At 43.1% G+C, this 21,131-nt stretch overlaps 1 protein-coding gene across 1 annotated transcript in view; it reads left to right on the top strand.

The window, feature by feature from the left end:
* LOC143817695 (uncharacterized) overlaps positions 1–21,131 on the top strand; it is a 164,823-nt gene that overhangs the window by 68,662 nt on the left and 75,030 nt on the right. The window contains exon 7 of the mRNA XM_077299184.1: positions 6,253–6,379. Coding sequence (XP_077155299.1) covers positions 6,253–6,379 — 127 coding nt within the window. The remainder of the gene's footprint in view (positions 1–6,252; positions 6,380–21,131) is intronic.

The following is a 21,131-nucleotide window of genomic DNA, read 5'->3' as shown; positions in this document are numbered from 1 at the left end:
CGGGGCACTACGAATAGGGTGCTATTTGTACACCCCGCTTGTCCCAATCCAGGAGCCCCAATTTTCTACCTCCTCTCCCCACAAAAACCGTCCATAAAGTGCTGTTTGTCCCGCACGCACCACCTCCAACTGCCACTTATCTTCAAATCAGAAAAACACGTTGCAATGGCAAACTAAGGCAGAAGAGGGCAGTATAGTACTACAAGTTGTAATACCAAAACAGGGCAGGAGAGGGCAGCATAGAATTAAATAGTTTACCTCCTCCTAAGGCAAGACAAGGAGCCGGTGTCGCAAGTGTAATCATGTAAGGAATAGAGAACACACTTACCATATGATATATAACATACATTAGTAATGCCTTTCCTGGTCACTACACAAGCATGAGAGTGCAGGCACACAGGGCCTTCAGTCAAAAGTTTGAAAGGGCAGCCGTGGCGCGTGCCGGGCTCTTCTGTCTGACGCTGGCCAGTACCAGTGTCAGAGCATCTTTTTTTGTTTCCTGCTCTACTCACCAGTTCCAGCCAGGGATCCGCTCCTCTGCGCACCTGACGATAGACCCACCTCAGCTCTTCATCCTCCCCCCATCTCAGGGACCTGGGTGACTCCCAATATGGAAACTTTGTTTTATGTATATACAGCACTTGCAGTACCACCTGTATAATGTATATAGACTGCTGTGTATACAATATATAGGTGATACTGCGACTCTATTGTATATACATATTATAAGTGATACTGTGACTGGTGTGTATAGTCGCAATATCACCTGTGTAACATATACACAGCAGTATAACCTATATATTGTATTTATAGCAGTCACAGTATCACCTATATAATGTACATAGAGTACTGTAAATACATTACTAGCTGAAGAACCCGGTGTTGCCCGGGCATAGTATTAACTGTGGTTAGTGACGTGCTTCCTATTTTAAATACTGCGCCTGCACATTTAATATTGTGGTCTTCAGAAAAGAAAAATGTTGCTTCAACAGTGCTAGCGCATGCGCAATAGCATCTATTGGCAAGCAGTGCTGTCATTCTGCACATGCGCAGCCCACTATGTTTCGAGGACCAATGTGGGAACGTGCAAAAGAAAAAGAAATTGTCGCTGTTGAACATAGCAATGCTCCCGCACTGGTACACGGAACACAACCGGCGCCATTTTGTTGAAGCAAAAGGTTTTTTTAACACAATATTAACCCCTTAACGACTACTGATATGAATTTTAACGGCAGGAGTTAAGAGGCCTTATTCCTCCTGCACCTCATGCTCCTCCTTTATACACAGCATTTTTCTGCAGCACAGCTTTTCTCCTTTATAGTCGCCTCCTCCGGCACACCTCATCCACAACGACCATAAAAGACTACAAGCTGTCACTGATGTTAGAGGGGGCAATACACGGTGTTAAGAAATGGGGTATGTGAACTTTTGATCAGGGTCATTTGGATGTTTTTGGTTGTCATTATGATTTAACCCCTTAGTGACAGAGCCAATTTGGTACTTAATGACCAGGCCAATTTTTACAATTCTGACCACTGTCACTTTATGAGGTTATAACTCTGGAACGCTTCAACAGATCCTGCTGATTCTGAGATTGTTTTTTCGTGACATATTGTATTTCATGTTAGTGGTAACATTTCTTCGATATTACTTGCGATTATTTATGAAAAAAACAAATATGGCAAAAAAAATTAAAATTTTGCAATTTTCAAACTTTGTATTTTTATGCCCTTAAATCAGAGAGATATGTCAAAAAAAAAGTTAATAAATAACATTTCCCACAAGTCTACTTTACATCAGCACAATTTTGGAAACAAATTTTTTTTTTGTTAGGGAGTTATAAGGGTTAAAAGTTGACCAGCAATTTTTCATTTTTACAACACCATTTTTTTTTAGGGACCATATCACATTTGAAGTCATTTTGAGGGGTTTATATGATAGAAAATAACCAAGTGTGACACCATTCTAAAAACTGCACCCCTCAAGGTGCTCTAAACCACATTCAAGAAGTTTATTAACCCTTTATGTGCTTCACAGGAACTGAAACAATGTGGAAGGCAAAAATTAACATTTAACTTTTGTTTGCAAACATTTTACTTCAGAACCATTTTTTTTTATTTTTACAAGTGTAAAAACAGAAATTTAACCATAAATGTTGTTGTGCAATTTCTCCTGAATACGCCGATTCCCCATATGTGGGGGTAAACCACTGTTTGGGCGCACCACAGAGCTTGGAAGAGAAGGAGCGCCGTTTGACTTTTTCAATGCAAAATTGGCTGGAATTGCGATCGGATGCCATGTCACGTTTAGAGAGCCCCTGATGTGCCTAAACAGTGGAAACGCTCCACAAGTGACCCTATTTTGGAAACTAGACCCCTTAAGGAACTTAACTAGATGTGTGGTGAGCACTTTAGACCCCCAGGTGCTTCTCAGAAGTTTATAAGGTAGAGCCGTAAAAAAAAAATCGCATTTTTTCTACAAAAATGATATTTTTGCCCCCAAATTTTTATTTTCACAAGAGTAACAGGAGAAATTATACCACAAAAGTTGTTGTGCAATTTCTCCTGAGTACATCGATACCCCATATGTGGGGGTAAACCACTGTTTGGGTGCACTGCAGAGCTTGGAAGAGAAGGAGTGCCGTTTTACTTTTTCGATGTAGAATTGGCTGAAATTGAGATCGGACGCCATGTCGCATTTGGAGAGCCCCTGATGTGCCTAAACAGTGGAATCCCCCACAAGTGACACCATTTTGGAAACTAAACCCCTTAAGGAACTTATCTAGATGTGTGGTGAGCACTTTTCAACCCCCAGGTGCTTCACAGAAGTTTATAGCGTAGAGCCGTGAAAATAAAAAATCCTTTTTTTTCCCTAAAAAATGATTTTTAGCCTGCAATTTTTTATTTTCTCAAGGGTAACAGGAGACATTGGACCCCAAAATCTGTTGACCAGTTTGTCCTGAGTACGCTGATACCCCATATGTGGGTGGGGGCACTGTTTGGGCACCCATCGGGGCTCGGAAGGGAAGGAGAGCCGCTTGGAATGCAGACTTTGATGGGATGGTCTGCGGGCGTCATGTTGCATTTGCAGAGCTCCTGATGTACCTAAACAGTAGAAACCTCCCACAAGTGACCCCATTTTGGAAACTAGACCCCCCAAAGAGCTTATATAGATGTGTGATGAGCACTATGAACCCCCAACTGCTTCACAGAAGTTTATAATGTAGAGCCATGAAAATAAAAAAAATCATATTTTTTCCAAAAAAATGATTTTTCACCCCCAAATGTTTGCTTTCACAAGGGTAACAGGAGAAATTGGACCCCAAAATTTATTGTGCAATTTATGCTGAGTAGGCTGATACCACATATGTTGGGGTAAACCACTGTTTGGGCGCATGGCAGAGCTCGGAAGGGAAGGAGCGCTGTTTTGGAATGCAGACTTTGATAGAATGGTCTGTGGGCGTTATGTTGCGTTTGCAGAGCCCCCGCTGTACCTAAACAGTAGAAACCCCCCACAAGTGACCCCATTTTGGAAACTAGACCCCCCAAGGAACTTATATTGATGTGTGGTGAGAACTTTGAATGCCCAAGTGCTTCACAGAAGTTTATAATGCAGAGTCGTGAAAATAAAAATAAATTTTTTTTTCCACAAAAAAGATTTTTAAGCCCCCAAATTTTTATTATGACAAGGGTAACAAGAGAAATTGGACCCCAAAAGTTGTTGTCCAATTTGTCCCGAGTACATTAGTACACTGATACCCCATGTGTGGGGGGGACCACTGTTTGGGTGCACGGCAGAGCTCGGAAGGTAAGGAGCGCTGTTTTGGAATGCAGACTTTGATAGAATGGTCTGCGGGCGTTGTTGCGTTTGCAGAGCCCCCGATGTACCTAAACAGTAGAAACCCCCCACAAGTGACCCCATTTTGGAAACTAGACCCCCCAAGGAACTTATCTAGATGTGTGGTGAGAACTTTGAATGCCCAAGTGCTTCACAGAAGTTTATAATGCAGAGTCGTGAAAATAAAAATAAAAATATTTTTCCACAAAAAAGATTTTTTTAGCCCCCAAGTTTTTATTTTCACAAGGGTAACAGGAGAAATTGGACCACAAAAGTTGTTGTCCAATTTATCTCGAGTACGCTGATGCCCCATATGTGGGGGTAAACCACTGTTTGGGTGCTCGGCAGGGCTCGGAAGGGAGGGAGCACCATTTGACTTTTTGAGCGCAAAATTGGCTGTGGCATTTAGAGACCCCCTGATGTACCTAAACAGTGGAAACCCCCCAAATCTATCTCCAACCCTAACCCCAACACACCCCTAACTATAATGCCAACCCGATCCATAATCCTAATCACAACCCTAAGGATAATCGCAACCCTAACCGCAAAACAACCATAACCCTAATCAGAACCCTAAATCCAACACACCCCTTATCCTAATCTCAACCGCAACCCTAGTCCTAACTTTAGCCCCAACCCTAGCCCTAACTTTAGCCCCAACCCTAACCCTAACTTTAGCCCCAACCCTAACCCCCTAACCATAAATTTAGCCCCAACTCTAACTCTAGCCCTAACTTTAGCCCTAACCCTAGCCCTAACGCTAAATTTAGCCCCAGCCCTAACCCTAAATTTTGCCCCAACCCTAACCCTAAATTTAGCCCCAACCCTAACCCTAACCCTAGCCCTAACCCTAGCCCTAACCCTAGCCCTAACCCTAACCCTAAATTTAGCCCCAACTCCTCTAGCTGCCGGCCGGCAGATCATGGCGTGCTCACTGCGCATGCGCCCGCCATTTTCTTACAGAAGGAAGAAGCCGGCGGCCAGAAGAGGACACAGGAGGACCCAGGGACACCGGTAAGTATGATAGGGTCCCTTAATCCCCCTATTTCTCTGTCCTCTGATGTGCGATCACATCAGAGGACAGAGAATTACACATCGCTTTTTTTTTTCCTTTGCGGTCGCCGGTAAACAGTTAATTACCAGCGATCGCAAAATAGGGGTCGGTAAAAACCGACCCCGATCATGTTCTTTGGGGTCTCGGCTACCCCCGGCAGCCGAGACCCCAAAGATCTCCCGGGTGCCGGCCGGCGGGCGCACGCCATTTTTTTGCCAGAGGAAGATGGCGGTGCCCATCGGGAGCCATGAGGAGCACCGGGGGAGACAGGTGAGTATCGGGGGGCTATTGGGGGCAATCGGGGACCCCATTTCTCTGTCCTCTGATGTGCGATCACTTCGGAGGACAGAGAAATTAAATGGGAAATTGCGTTTTTTTTTTTTGCGACCGCCGGTAAACGGTTAATTACCGGCGATCGCAACTCGGGGGTCGGTAACAAAACCCCGAATCATGTTCTCTGGGGTCTCGGCTACCCCCGTATCGGCGGTCGTTAAGGGGTTAAAAAGAGAAAACCCAGTAGTTTGACAATATATGGCTCCACCCAACTACTAACCAAGAGTGGAGAAAAAGTTTTCATATTCATCATATTCTCTAAAAAAAGGCCAAGAAAGCAAAAATTCTGCTGGGGTATGTAAACTTTTCAGTACAACTGTATGTGCTACAAATATATTTCACTTCCGTATCTGTGCATCATAAATTGTGGTATGTGTTAAAGGGGCCCACTGAGACTCTTTCGCCCTGGGCCCACGAAAACCTGGAGCCAACCCTGCATACACTGCACAGTACCACTCCTCCTGCCTGTTGTTGAGGAGGCAACATTGGACTTTGGGAAGGTCAATATTGGTTTAGTATTTTCAATATTACTATGGCCAAATAAAAATAAAATATTGGAAAACCTATTTAACTGGATTTTTCCAAGTAATCCCCTCTCCTCTGGATAGGGGATAACTTTCCATGCAGCTGTGGTCGATCATACGCACTGTGGCAGCATTCACATATACAGTAGATCTTCAAATAACTTCTTTTATGAGCGTGAAGGGCACAACAAAGTAAAGCAAAATTCATTGATCGGGGGTGGGGAGTGTTATAGTTTGTGGGCCGGAGGGGTTTGTGTGGCAGACCTATTTTTGTGTCCCAGTCTGGCCCAGAGTCCAACAATACGAAACATTAAAGCAAGTTGAAAAGGGGAACAATGGAAAGGAACAAGGGACTAAAAAAATGTAATAAGAATAGCAACTATCTAAAATGGTAACGAATAATACATTTAGAACTTTTTTCATAACATGTCTATTACCATTATTTTTCTACATAATGTTTTCCATTTTTTTGTTTTGTTCTGTTTATTTCTTCGTGTTCCACAGCAGCAGAAATATGTTCATTTTGAAGATGTTAGAAGATCAGATAATTTCATGCCTCAATATGCGGACGCTACTGATGGTATTGTTGAATCAAATGTGGATGTGAATGACAGTTTGCACAGACGACTCGGTAAGTGCTGTCAAGTTTCTATCATGTCCAATGTATTGTATAGACAGATTTTTCATACATTTTCTTCCAGCCAAGACAAAGATTCCTTGAATGAGGGCGGCACGGTGGCTCAGTGGTTAGCACTGCAGCATTGCAGCGCTGGGGTCATGGGTTCAAATCCCACCAAGGACAACATCTGCAAGGAGTTTGTATGTTCTCTCCGTGTTTGCGTGGGTTTCCTCCGGGTACTCCGGTTTCCTCCCACATTCCAAAGACATACTGATAGGGAACTTAGATTGTGTGAGCCCCACCGGGGACAGTGCCAATGATGACTGTAAAGCTCTGTGGAATTAATAGCACTATATAAATGAGTAAAAAAAATAAAAATAATACATTTTGCGTTTTTAAACTCCACTTTTTGACTCATATTTCAGTGACATACTTACAATTTTCCTGTGCATGTAGCTTTTTTCAAAGTTAAGTCCAGCAATACCTTTGCATAGACCAATCTATTACTGAAAAATCAGCATTTGAATTGGTATGCAAACTAGGCTAAATAATTATTTGTAGATCTGTCACTCCAGCTCTATTGCGAGCCTAGTGTATCCTCCTCCTGCTTGAATGACAGCCTCTATGCTGTGTGATTTTGTAAGGGGGTTGACTAAAGCCCTGAAATATGTTATGGATATTTAATGTTTATTTATGCTTTTAAATATTGTATTGTTTCTAATATTTATTAGGGAGAGCGTAGTACCCTAGTTCGCCCACTAGATGGGGGTGGAGTGTAAATAGTTAAGTGGGAGGAGCTAAGGACCGTTAACTTGGGAAGCATCTAGAATTTGATTCAGTTGGGCGGGAGAGCTCTGACAGGGCAGTTAGCTCCATAACATTTTAAGACAGGAGCCCAGCCATCTATAGCCACAGGCCAGGACAGCAACAGGCCAGTAAAACAGCAAGATAGAGCTACAGTGGGATACAGCAGTGTGGTGCAGAAGCTGAAGGAAAGGCCAGGAGAGTACAGGGATGCAGGAGACTCAGAGAGGATGCTGCATTACTATTAAAGGCGGTAGGTCCCCGTAATGTACTGGAGGCCATAAGAAGTACCACAGGAGAAACTATGGCAGTACAGAAGGGCAGGTCAGTCTCCATGTGGCAACTGACTTCGGGTACAGATGATCTGATGTCTGGGGTGAAACAGACAGAACCGTGGCAGAGGCAAACAGGGAGGACGCTGAGAGACTGTCTGGGATGGTCTGACCCGGGTTCGTGCTGTGCAGCCATGAGAGAAGCGCAGGGAAAGATGAAGATAAGTGTATTGTGCAACCTGTGATAAAAGCTGTGGAGTACCAGAATGTGCTGTGTAAAGAAACCAGTAAAGTCGTTCATTTAAAAGTTGCAATGGACTGTGCCTCAGTTTGTGTGAAATCGTCTGGAGAGAGTCCCCTACAGAAGAGAGGAAACTCTGAAGGAGTTGAACCTGGAGACACAGGTATGGAGCGCCCCCACACCGCCACAGGGCCGAGGGGTACCCGGAGCCGGGCCTCTGAGTCTCAGTCTTGGGGTTGTCACGGTGGCTAGACCCGGTCCGTGGCCCTGTCTGTCGGTGGGGGACGTCCGGTGCAAATAGTGGTATTGTAACGGTGCAGTTGTGGGGTGCAGGTCGCGGTAAATAATGAGGACACCAGGTTGCAGTCTCTTTACCTCTTTACTGGAGATCTCTGAGTCCTCAGTCCAGAATACGGTTCACCAGGCTGCGCAAGTCCGGCCGGTCCAATGGCACCTCCAGAGTTCTCTTCACAGGTGGAAATCGGTGCCTTCCTTCTTAGCGCTATGTGTTGTAGTCCTTCCCTGCTATGCTTACGGAAAGTACCCCACAACCGTTGTGTCTGTTTCTTAAGTTCCCTCACAACTCGATTAAGTGATGTTCTTCTAATCTTCCGTCCCTTCCTGATGTTACAGTTAGAACGGCACCCGTTTGTCGGATAGGCCTGGAGTTCTTCCGGGACCCTAGAGACGCCCCTCTCCCGCAATTGCCTCCCAAGACTTCATAGGTGATATGTGTTAGACAGCCCGCCTGAGACTGACTGTCCTGCCGCTGTTTGGAGTATGGCTTGAAGCTGTATGCTATTCCACTCCCTCGGCGTTCCGGCCACCGGTAATGCGCCTCAGTAGGATGTTGATCAAAGAAGAGAAAGAGCCAAAAAGAACGTGCACACCTACTACAAAATATCTAGCAAAATATAGAATAAATTCCCAGGTTTTATTGCAGGCTGGTACTTTGCGAAATTTAACTCATTTGCAGCATTCCTTTCACCCATTCAGGGCCACTAGCATATTGTATATGTGTACACGCTATATGCCCTTTACATGTGCTTTCATTTAGGACACATATAGGGACGCCTATAATGTGTGTACTTTTTAGAGGGCTTGGTCCGTGCATTTCTGTTATAAACATTTATGTTGGCATACCTCATATTGTATCTCTTGTGAACTAGGTGTTTATCAGCACAGTGTATTTAGCGTGTTTTTTGCAGATTTCGCATTTCCTGCATAGGCTGTTATATTGGGGTGTTGTGTACTTTGTTACACGTTTTTTAATTGATTTTATATTTGTATGGTGTTTTTGCTTGTAATAAAATGTATTCTATATTTTGCTAGATATTTTGTAGTAGGTGTGCACGTTCTTTTTGGCTCTTTCTCTTCTTTGATCATATTTGCTGTTTCCATGCCTAATGTAGCACCCTGTTACTTCATTATATACTTGCCTATATTCTAGTGGTGCACCCGCCATTATTCTTATTTTCAGTTGCTTGTTATACACCTCTCTCTATGGGGTTGTTTCTCTTTTCTGGCGGGTAGCACACGGCCTATTGATTATACTCCAGTGGGAGTTGTTTATAGTCATATAGATATATATACGGTATTTTGTTCTTTTTTCTTATTTGTTGTCGGTTGTTGCTGTGTCCGTGGCTATGGACTGGGACGCCAGAGAGGCTGCGTGGCGTTCTCAATCCTCTAGTCTGTTTTCTAATACTACACCAGTAGTCAATGATTCAGATTTTACCAAACTTTCTTTAGATTTGACGGCGGCTAATAAATTAGCGGTGCGCCTGTGGTGGAACATTAGAACCCTGGAAGAATACCTGAGGGTGGGAATGGTTCCACGGGGTTTGCGTGTACAAATCTTTCCAGCATGGGAACCATCATCTTCCTTCCAAACTATATGGGAAAAAGGACTACTACAATGTTCTGGCATTATCATTAATATGCTTTTAGAGCATGATAGACAGCTTCTTGTTTCCACGAAGCAGAATATAAAAGATTTGGAAAGCAGACTAAGCACTTTTGATGAGGTGCAATTGGTTTTACCTTTTAAATTGAAACTCAAAGATACATTAGATAAATTTGAGAAAGAGGTTATTGACCGCAAACATAAAAAATTTCAGAGAGATCGGACAGATTTTGATAATCAGAGGGCCTTCCGTTGGAGGCATACAGGCAATTCCCGCACAGTGCAAACTTCTCATTTCTCATCTGCACCTCCTGGGACCTCGGCAGGCGCTACAAGCTCAAGTGATTTTTTGTCTTCGGGCGGCAGCGACCTCGACACAGGACCAGACGGGGTCGCAAACACCAGAAAACCAAGAAAGCGCCAATCCAATCGGAGAGGGCCGGATTCACCATATCGTCGGACTTACAAGACCAGATTGCGTTAGATACATCTTCAGATGCATACCCCTCTGATGTTACAGTTCAGGTACAATGTTCAACATTACAAGTCATTAATTTATCTGACCATGTTTTGTCGCCAGCTGAACATTCTGTATTACAGAGGGGTTTGTCGTTCTCTCCAACGCAAACCTCGGATAAATTTGATCTTGTGAAAGATCTTTATTTATTTTGTAGAAAATTGATCCTACAGGTTATTCATAAACAACCGGATACCATCCAAACGTCATCTTTTCAAGATCAGCAAGTACTCCAGGACCTCCTGGACCTTTTGGACGAGAATACAAACACACCAGGTAGGATCAAATTTCCATATAAAAACAAATCTACCACCACCCCTTCCTTTTCCTTGGTTCCAGCTGTGAAATTTTTCTTTGAGTTAACTAAAAGAGACATTCTTCATCTTCCCTCCACAATTGGGAATGTGCATAATCTCTCCTTACAGGAAAGAAAAGCTGTTAGGTCTTTGAAAAACAATGACTCCTTTATCATCAGGGAAGCTGATAAAGGTGGGAATGTGGTTCTTTGGTCCACCCACCTTTATTTGGAAGAAGCCCATAGACAGCTTGACAATAGACAATTCTATGTTAAGTTGCCTTCGGACCCAACTGAGCTGTTTTTGGAGAAATTACACAAGTTGATTAATCAGGCTGCATCCATGGGCATTATTTCAGCTAGTGAGAAAAATTTTTTGTGGTGTGAGAATCCTGTCACTTCCACTTTTTATCTCTTGCCCAAGGTGCATAAGGATGCCCTTAAACCACCCGGCCGACAGATAGTGTCCAGCATCGGGAGCATGTGCGAACGGGCCTGCACATACGTTGATTTTTTCATTCAGCCCATTGCCTCCGCTTTACCATCTTTCATTAAGGATACATCAGATTTTATTCGGGCATGCCATAATATCACTTTGACGGGTCAAGAAATCCTTGTTACTTGTGATGTAGAGTCTCTATACTCTAATATTAACCACTCACAGGGCCTCCAGGCACTAGAGTTTTTCCTTGACCGTCTTGATGGCAGTAACCGCCTGCATGACTCGTTCATCTTGGATTTGCTTAAATTTATCCTGTATCATAATTTCTTTCTTTTTGACAGGACGTACTATAAGCAAGTGTCCGGCGTGGCCATGGGCGCACGTTGCGCACCGGCTTACGCAAACATCTTCCTTGGATGGTGGGAGGAGACTGTCGTTTTCTGTTCTTCGGGATTCAAAGATCATGTTAAACATTGGTATCGCTACATCGATGATGTTTTCTTTGTTTGGGTAGGTTCAGAAGCAGCTTGTGTTCAATTTCTCAGGGAACTCAACGATAATTCGTTGAACATTTTTCTTACGCATTCTTGTTCCCCTAATTCAGCTGTGTTTCTAGATCTGCAAATCACGATTGATGGTGTCAGACTGGTGACAGAACTCTATCGCAAACCAACGGCAACCAATAATCTTCTGCAATTCCAGAGCTTTCACCCTCTCCACACTCGGACAGGTATCCCAGTGGGGCAATTCCTGCGGGCCCGCCGGAATTGTACTACAGATGCAGGCTTCAAAGAACATTCTAGAGACCTGACCATGAGGTTCCATCAAAGAGGGTATCCGCGCAGGACAGTATCCAAGGCATTTCAACGCGCCAGAGCATCTGATCAAGCGTCTCTTCTGATACCACACTCTCGCCCTCAGGATTCTTCCGTTAGATTTGTTACAGCATACAGCACGAATTGGAATGAGGTGAGACAGATTCTTGGAAAAAATTGGGATATCCTTACTTCGGATGCCCAAACATCGTCTTGTGTTAGTCCTAGACCCTTGCTGACTGCTAGTAGGGCCCCGAATCTTCGGGATTTACTCACTAGGAGTCATTTTTTACGGCCTGTCATGAAACTAAATCGAGGCATTCGCCTTTGTGGTTCTTTCCCTTGTGGGGACTGTGTGATATGTCCCTATATGCCACCAACTAAGGATTCTTTCTTTAACCCTCTTGATAAGACTGATCACTCTCTTCATCAATACATTAATTGCAGGTCAAGTTTTGTCATCTACGCAATCATCTGTCCCTGTCGGAAAGTCTACGTCGGTCAAACCTCGCAGGAGTTGAGGAGACGTGCACAGAAGCACCTGTCAACAATCAATCTGGCTTCTACGGATCGTAAGAAGGGTAAGGTCCTGACCCCCATAGCACTCCACTATCTCAAGAGCCACGGCGGCAGTCCCAGGAATACCTCAATTTTTGGCCTGCAGAAAATCTTCTGTAATGAAAGAGGTGGTGACCGACGTAGACTTCTCCTCCAACATGAAGCCCGCTGGATCTTTCGCCTCAACTCTATGGCACCCTCAGGACTAAACGAAGAACTATTATATACAGGATTCCTGGGCTGACTCTTATTTCTCAATATGGCCCTGTTCTGTTTGGACCACTATTATATACATATAAAGAAATAACTTTTTCTGGACTGTATCCCTTTACTATGGTGCTATTTTGTGGTGTTCGTGTTATTGGAGACATCTTTTTACGTCTAAATTTCCCCCACGGCAGGATCAAGATCTCTTTACCCGGGGGCATGTCTTACCCTTGGCCAAAGTTTTTTGCCCCAGCTACAATGCGCAGCATCTTTTGGACTAGAGCATTCATTTGTAGGCATCGTATTCTGGAACATTCTTGGAGCATATGTGTGGACACCGTACTGTTCTTTGTACAATTAATTATGTATATGTGTGTAGGCATGTATGTATGCATGTGTATGTATGTATATATATATATATATATGTATGTATATATGTGTATATGTGTGTATATATGTATATGTGACATCTCTTTGTTACAAAAAATCTTTATGGATATTTTGTATACCCTTATGTAAGTTTTTCTATGTACCTTGCCCTTGGGCATCTATATGAATTTCTTTATGGTTATATTTATTTTTGCATATATCCTGACCCCCTGTTATTTTGTATTACCCCTCTATATATTTGGGTTTGGTGGGTTTTTCTTGATATACATATATCTTATATATATTTTTTTATATGTGATCCTTGGCTCTATTTCATAGCCACATGCATTTTGTAACTATTATGCAGTTTATCTTTAGGTTTCCCTTCATATGCAGTGCGTTCTAATTCCATTCATTTCTATGCCTGCAGCGCTACTGTTGCTCCATTCCTTCTCTGATCCTGCTCTATTTGTTGTTGTTGTGCGGCCGCACACTGCGCCTGCTCTCCTCTCTCTGCCTGAATACTTCTCTCGGCGGCTCCTCTTCCTCTATCCATGCAAGTGTATTCACTTGCTGGGTTGTTTCCTCACATCAGTGCAGGCCCCGCCTCCTCTGACTCACTTCTGGTCCTGTGCTACAGACGCAGCACACCGGTATAGTATGTCCTCATTATACTATACATATATAAAGCGGACACTTGCTCAAGTGTACTACTTTCCCTGACGAAGCTGCTTTTCAGCAGCGATACGCGTGGGATCTTTCCACACCCCACATTTTGGCCCTGACACATCTGGGTGTTTTGTGGACTATTTTCCCTGCTGCCTTCACTTTTCAGCATTGCACAGCGTTTCCTGCTCTCTCTGTGGTCCACTTTTTTTTTTTTTTTTTTTTTTTTTTTCCAGATACATGACTGGGCTCCAGGTTGCATTTATTGCCTGTTTTACCTGAGCTTCTCTCCACTCTCTGTGGTTCCCAGGTTTTATTGCAGGCTGGTACTTTGCGAAATTTAACTCATTTGCAGCATTCCTTTCACCCATTCAGGGCCACTAGCATATTGTATATGTGTACACGCTATATGCCCTTTACATGTGCTTTCATTTAGGACACATATAGGGACGCCTATAATGTGTGTACTTTTTAGAGGGCTTGGTCCGTGCATTTCTGTTATAAACATTTATGTTGGCATACCTCATATTGTATCTCTTGTGAACTAGGTGTTTATCAGCACAGTGTATTTAGCGTGTTTTTTGCAGATTTCGCATTTCCTGCATAGGCTGTTATATTGGGGTGTTGTGTACTTTGTTACACGTTTTTTAATTGATTTTATATTTGTATGGTGTTTTTGCTTGTAATAAAATTTATTCTATATTTTGCTAGATATTTTGTAGTAGGTGTGCACATTCTTTTTGGCTCTTTCTCTTCTTTGATCATATTTGCTGTTTCCATGCCTAATGTAGCACCCTGTTACTTCATTATATACTTGCCTATATTCTAGTGGTGCACCCGCCATTATTCTTATTTTCAGTAGGATGTTGCTCCGGTCTTACAGCACGACCCCTACTGGTATTCTCCTATCGCTTGATCTCGTTTCTCACTCAGCACAATCTATCTCGCTTCTAGTCCTTTCTTGGGCACCGCCGCTACCCGGAGCAGGCGCGGTCCCTTTTCGTTCTTTCTCGTTGCCAAGCCTCTGTCAGGATCCCACCCCTGCCAGAGACCCTACTGTCTCTTACTCCGCGACACCCTCTGCCACTAGGTGTTGCTTCGTTCAATCCAGTCAGCTTACTCTACTAACTTCCTGCCTGACCCCCAGTTTACCCACTATGGTGGGGAGTGGCCTAATGAATAGAACCCTTAGCTCCCCCCGGAGGCCCTGCGGTGAAATGTATTGGTGTCTGTGATACCTGATCAGACGAACTCCTTCAGTGCCATCGAACGCACCATGGCTCCCCATAGTGGCGGAGCCACAGTACTGCAACGACCAGGACTCTGGGGCGCTGCAGGTACACTTACTAATGGACATTATGTTTATGTGAGGGGAGGCTAGGGTGTGATGGAGCAGAAGTCCTCAGTCACGACTACTGCCCTGGCCCACCCTTACACTTTCAGGAAAAGGAGATATCAGTCAAGCAGGAGGCGGTGTAGAGATTACAGCTGGAGTCATACAAGTTTCAAATCTACCATAGTCCTTCAGCCCCATTTGTATTTCAGTTCAAGCACTGATTTCTCAGTAATGGAGGAATGGACTGGTCATGTGAGGATATTGCTAGACTTGTTTTTGAAAGAGCTACATGCACATAGAAAGAGTTTGATGTGTGAAATGCTGCTGACAGATTCCCTTTAACTTCTTCCTGCACCAACATGTCTACATACGTCAAGAACAATAATATACACTAATGAAGTTCCCAAACTTGATGAAAAATTCTATGACTGTATATACAGTTATGGCCGAGTATTTGCACGCTTGAAATTGTTCCAGAAAATGAAGTATTTCTCCCAAAAAATGATTGCTTTTACACATGTTTTGTTATACACATTTATTTCATTTGTGTGTATTGGAACAACACAAAAAAAAAACAGAGAAAAAAGGCAAATTGGCCATCATTTCATGCAAACCTCCCAAAATGGTCTGTACAAAATTGTTGGCACCTTTCCAAAATTATGAGTAAACAACTTTGTTTATAGCATATGATGCTCGTTCAAACTCACTTGTGGCAAGTAACAGGTGTGGGCAATATGAAAATCACATCTGAAACTAGATAAAAAGGGAAGAGGTTGACTCAATCTTTGCATTGTGTGTCTTCATGTTCCACAGTAAGCATAGAGAGCAGAAAAAAGAGAAGAAATCTATCTGATGACTTGAGAACTAAATTTGTTGAACAAAATCAACAATCTCAAGGTTTACCTATCAAGTTTCAAAGAAATTTAACCTGTCCTGCATGCTCACGGTGCATCAGTGTCAGTGTGCACTATTCGTTCAATGAAATGCTATAGCAGGAGACCCAGGAGGACCTCACTGCTGACACACAGACATAAACAAGATAGACTACAGCTTGACAAAATGTACGGAAGTAAGCCAAAATTCTCCTGAGAAAGCATCATGCAAACCTCCCAAAATGGTCTGTACAAAATTGTTGGCACCTTTCCAAAATTATGAGTAAACAACTTTGTTTATAGCATATGATACTCGTTCAAACTCACTTGTGGCAAGTAACAGGTGTGGGCAATATGAAAATCACATCTGAAACTAGATAAAAAGGGAAGAGGTTGACTCAATCTTTGCATTGTGTGTCTGCATGCTCCACAGTAAGCATAGAGAACAGAAAGAAGAGAAGAAATCTATCTGATGACTTGAGAACTAAATTTGTTGAACAAAATCAACAATCTCAAGGTTTACCTATCAAATTTCAAAGAAATTCAAGCTGTCCTGCATGCTCACGGTGCATCAGTGTCAGTGCGCACTATTCGTTCAATGAAATGCTATAGCAGGAGACCCAGGAGGACCCCACTGCTGACACACAGACATAAAAAGATAGACTACAGCTTGACAAAATGTACAGTAGTAAGCCAAAATTCTCCTGAGAAAGCATCTTGTGGACAGATGATACCAAGATAGAGCTTTTTGGTAAATCACTTCTTTCTACTATTTATTTAAAAATGGAATGAGGCCTACAAAGAAAAGAACACAGTACCTACAGTAAAATATGGTAGAGGTTTAACCCCTTCATGCCACAGACCTTTTTGCATTTCTGTTTTTCGCTACCGTTCTTCCCAGAGCCTTAACTTTTTTATTTTTCTGTCAAAATGGCCATGTTAGGGCTTGTTCTACTTTTGAACGATGCCATTGGTTTTACCATATCATGTACTCGAAAATGGGAAAAAATTGCAATTCCATGTCATTGCGAGTTCATAGATACCAAACATGTGTAGGTTGTTTTTTATTTAAATGGTGAAAAAAAAATCCATGGTTTGTTAAAAAAATAAATAAATAAAAAATAAGTGTCATTTTCCAATACCCTTAGCGTCTCCATTTTTCGTGATCTGGGGTTTGTTTAGGGCTTATTTTTTGCACGCTGAGGTGATGTTTTTAAAGATACCATTTTCATGCAAATACGATCTTTTGATCTGCCGTTATTGCATTTAAATTCAATGTTGCAGCGACCAAAAAAGCGTAATTCTGGCATTTTGACTTTTTTTTCTCGTTACGCCATTTAGCGATCAGGTTAATTTTTTATGTTGATTGATCGGGTGATTCTGAACTCAGTGATACCAAATATGTGTATATTTGATTTTTTGTTGTTGTTTTATGTTGAATGGAGTGAAAGGGGGGTGATTTGAACTTTTGTATTTTTTTAATATTTTTAAAACAATTTTTTTTTCTTTTTGCATGTTTCAATAATCTCTATGGGAGACTAGAAGCTGCAGTTGTCTAATCGCCTCTGCTACACACAGGCGATGATCAGATCGTCTGTGTGTAGCAGAAATGCTCACTTACTATGAGCGGCGACTGCTGGGCGGTGCTCATAGCAATCCGACAATGACAACCACAAGGGTCTCCTGCAGACCCCAGGTTGTCATGTCAACCCATCTGTGACCCACAGTCATGTGGCATGAGTGCCGATGGGCTGGATTAGTGATGTGCTTCCGGCGCGATCATATTAAATACCACTGCCAGAGATTGACAGCATTTAATGGGTTAACAGCCATGGGTGGATCGTGATTCCACCCACGGCTGTTAGGGGCACATGTCAGCTGTTCAAAACAGCTGACGCGTGCCAGGAAAGATGTGGGCTCATTGCTGGAGCCCACTTCAAAGGGAGGGACATGACATGCGGAAGGGGTTAAAGATGTTTTGTGGTCATGTTGCTGCCTCTGGCACAGGGTGCCATGATGGTGTGCAAGGCATTATGAAATCTGAAGATCCCCAAAGGATTTTGGGTCACAATGTAGTGCTTAGTGTCAGAAAGCTGGGTTTGCATCCTAGGTCATGAATCTTCCAGCAGGAAAATGACCCCCAAAATACTTCAAGAAGCACCTTGAAATGGATGAAAACAAAGCGCTGGAGAGTTCTGAAGTGGCCAGCAATGAAATCCGGATCTAAATCCCATTGAACACCTGTGAAGAGATCTTAAAATTGCTGTTGGGAGAAAGCACCCTTCAAACATGAGACCTAGAGCAGTTTGCAGAAGAAGAGTGGTATAAAATTCCAGTTGAGAGGTCTCGGAAGCTTGTGTATGGTTATATAAGCGATTGATTGCAGTTATTTATTTCAAAGGGTGTGCAGCCAAATATTAAGCTGAGGATTTTGGCCAGCAATTTTGTCCACCCAATTTTGGGGGTTTGTGTGAAATTATTTCTAATTTGCCTTTTTTGTGTATAACAAAAAATATGTAATTGCAATAATTTTCTGGGAGAAATACTTCATTTTCTAAACAATTTCAAGGGTGCCAACACTGTCGGCCATGACTGTATGTAATACAAAAATATTTAGAATTGAGAGTCCTCAGTGGTTGATACCTTTTAATGGCTAACTGAAAAGATGGTAACTAATTGCAAGCTTTGGAGACTACACAGGTCTCTTCATTAGGCCGGGGTCACACTAATAATAATAATATAATATAATAGTAATACGGACGAGTGCTATGCGATAAAAAATCGCATAGCACTCGGCCCAATGTTAATCTATGGTGCAGCTCCCATCATCCGATATTTTCTCCACCGTATTTCGGATCCGAGGGAACTCGCAGCAGGCTGCGATTGTCAGCGTATCTCGGCCGAGACTCGCCAATGCAAGTCTATGGGGGCGAGAAAAAATCGGATTACACACGGACCATGCGTGTGCATTGCGAGAAATACGCAGCGGTGTTCTATAGAAAAGCCGGTAATTCAATTGCCGGCTTTGCATTTCTCCTTCACAAACCCGACATGATATGAGACATGGTTTACATACAGTAAACCATCTCATATCCCCCTTTTTTTTGCATATTCCACACTACTAATGTTAGTAGTGTGTATGTGCAAAATGTTGGCGCTGTAGCTGCTCAAATAAAGGGTTAAATCGCGGAAAAAATTGGCGTGGGCTCCCGCGCAATTTTCTCCACCAGAGTAGTAAAGCCAGTGACTGAGGGCAGATATTAATAGCCAGGAGAGGGTCCATGGTTATTGGCCCCCCCGTGGCTAAAAACATCTGCCCCCAGCCACCCCAGAAAAGGCACATCTGGAAGATGCGCCTTTTCTGGCACTTGGCCACTCTCTTCCCACTCCCTGTAGCGGTGGGATATGGGGTAATGAAGGGTTAATGCCACCTTGCTATTGTAAGGTGACATTAAGCCAGATTAATAATGGAGAGGCGTCAATTATGTCACCTATTCATTATTAATCCAATTGTATGAAAGGGTTAAAAAACACACACACACATGATTTAAAAGTATTTTAATGAAATAAACACAGCGGTTGTTTTAATAATTTATTGCTCTCTCAATCCATCAGCAACACCCTCGCTTGGAAAAATAATAAACGCACAAGATACATACCTTCTGATGTCCTATCACGTCCAACGAGGTAATCCATCTGAAGGGGTTAACTAATATTACAGGCACGAGCTGCGATAAACCACTCGCTCGTGCCTGTAATCCCCGGGTGCTGAAAGGAAAGCAGTGATCTATACTTACATTGAGTCGCGGTGATGCGCCCCTGCTGGATGTTCTCATGAACTGCAGCCTGGGAACTTTTTCCCACGCTCCAGGTCATATGAGGACATCCACCAGGGGGCGCATCACCGCGACTGAAGGAAATGTAGGTCAATGACCTACATTTCATTCATTCGCCGGGGATTACAGGCACGGAGCACAGCTGCATTTGCAGGGCTCCTGCCTGTAAAATATTTTAACCCCTTCAGATCATGGATTACCTCGTGGGACGTGACGGTTCAGCTGAGGGTATGTATCTTGTGCGTTTATTATTTTTCCAAGCGAGGGTGTTGCTGATAGATTGAGAGAGCAATAAAATACTGAAACAACCGCTGTGTTTATTTCATTAAAATAATTTTTAATAATGTGTGTGTGTGTTTTTTAACCCTTTCATACAATTGGATTAATAATGGATAGGTGACATAATTGACGCCTCTCCATTATTAATCTGGCTTAATGTCACCTTACAATAGCAAGGTGGCATTAACCCTTCATTACCCCATATCCCACTGCTACAGGGAGTGGGAAGAGAGTGGCCAAGTGCCAGAATAGGCGCATCTTCCAGATGTGCCTTTTCTGGGGTGGCTGGGGGCAGATGTTTTTAGCCACGGGGGGGCCAATAACCATGGACCCTCTCCTGGCTATTAATATCTGCCCTCAGTCACTGGCTTTACCACTCTGGCGGAGAAAATTGCGCGGGAGCCCACGCCAATTTTTTCCGCCATTTAACCCTTTATTTTAGCAGCTACAGCGCTGAAATTTTGCACATACACACTACTAACATTAGTAGTGTGGAATATGCAAAAAAAAGGGGATATGAGATGGTTTACTGTATGAAAACCATGTCTCATATCCTGTCGGGTTTAGGCAGGAGAAATGCAAAGCCGGCAATTGAATTACCGGCTGTTCACAGATATCGCGCTGAATGAAATATAAATACAGAATATATACACTCACCGGCCACTTTATTAGGTACACCATGCTAGTAACGGGTTGGACCCCCTTTTGCCTTCAGAACTGCCTCAATTCTTCGTGGCATAGATTCAACAAGGTGCTGGAAGCATTCCTCAGAGATTTTGGTCCATATTGACATGATGGCATCACACAGTTGCCGCAGATTTGTCGGCTGCACATCCCAAAGATGCTCCATACAAGGCAGGATGGATCCATGCTTTCATGTTGTTTACGCCAAATTCTGACCCTACCATCCGAATGTCGCAGCAGAAATCGAGACTCATCAGACCAAGCAACGTTTTTCCAATCTTCTACTGTCCAATTTCGATGAGCTTGTACAAATTGTAGCCTCAGTTTCCTGTTCTTAGCTGAAAGGAGTGGTACCCGGTGTGGTCTTCTGCTGCTGTAGCCCATCTGCCTCAAAGTTCGACGCACTGTGCGTTCAGAGATGCTCTTAGGCCTACCTTGGTTGTAACGGGTGGCGATTTGAGTCACTGTTGCCTTTCTATCAGCTCGAACCAGTCTGCCCATTCTCCTCTGACCTCTGGCATCAACAAGGCATTTCCGCCCACAGAACTGCCGCTCACTGGATTTTTTTTCTTTTTCGGACCATTCTCTGTAAACCCTAGAGATGGTTGTGCGTGAAAATCCCAGTAGATCAGCAGTTTCTGAAATACTCAGACCAGCCCTTCTGG

Source organism: Ranitomeya variabilis, chromosome 3, assembly GCF_051348905.1.
Source record: "Ranitomeya variabilis isolate aRanVar5 chromosome 3, aRanVar5.hap1, whole genome shotgun sequence".
In the NCBI taxonomy this organism is placed as follows: Eukaryota; Metazoa; Chordata; class Amphibia; order Anura; family Dendrobatidae; genus Ranitomeya; species Ranitomeya variabilis.
This window is presented reverse-complemented; position numbering and strand designations above follow the sequence as displayed.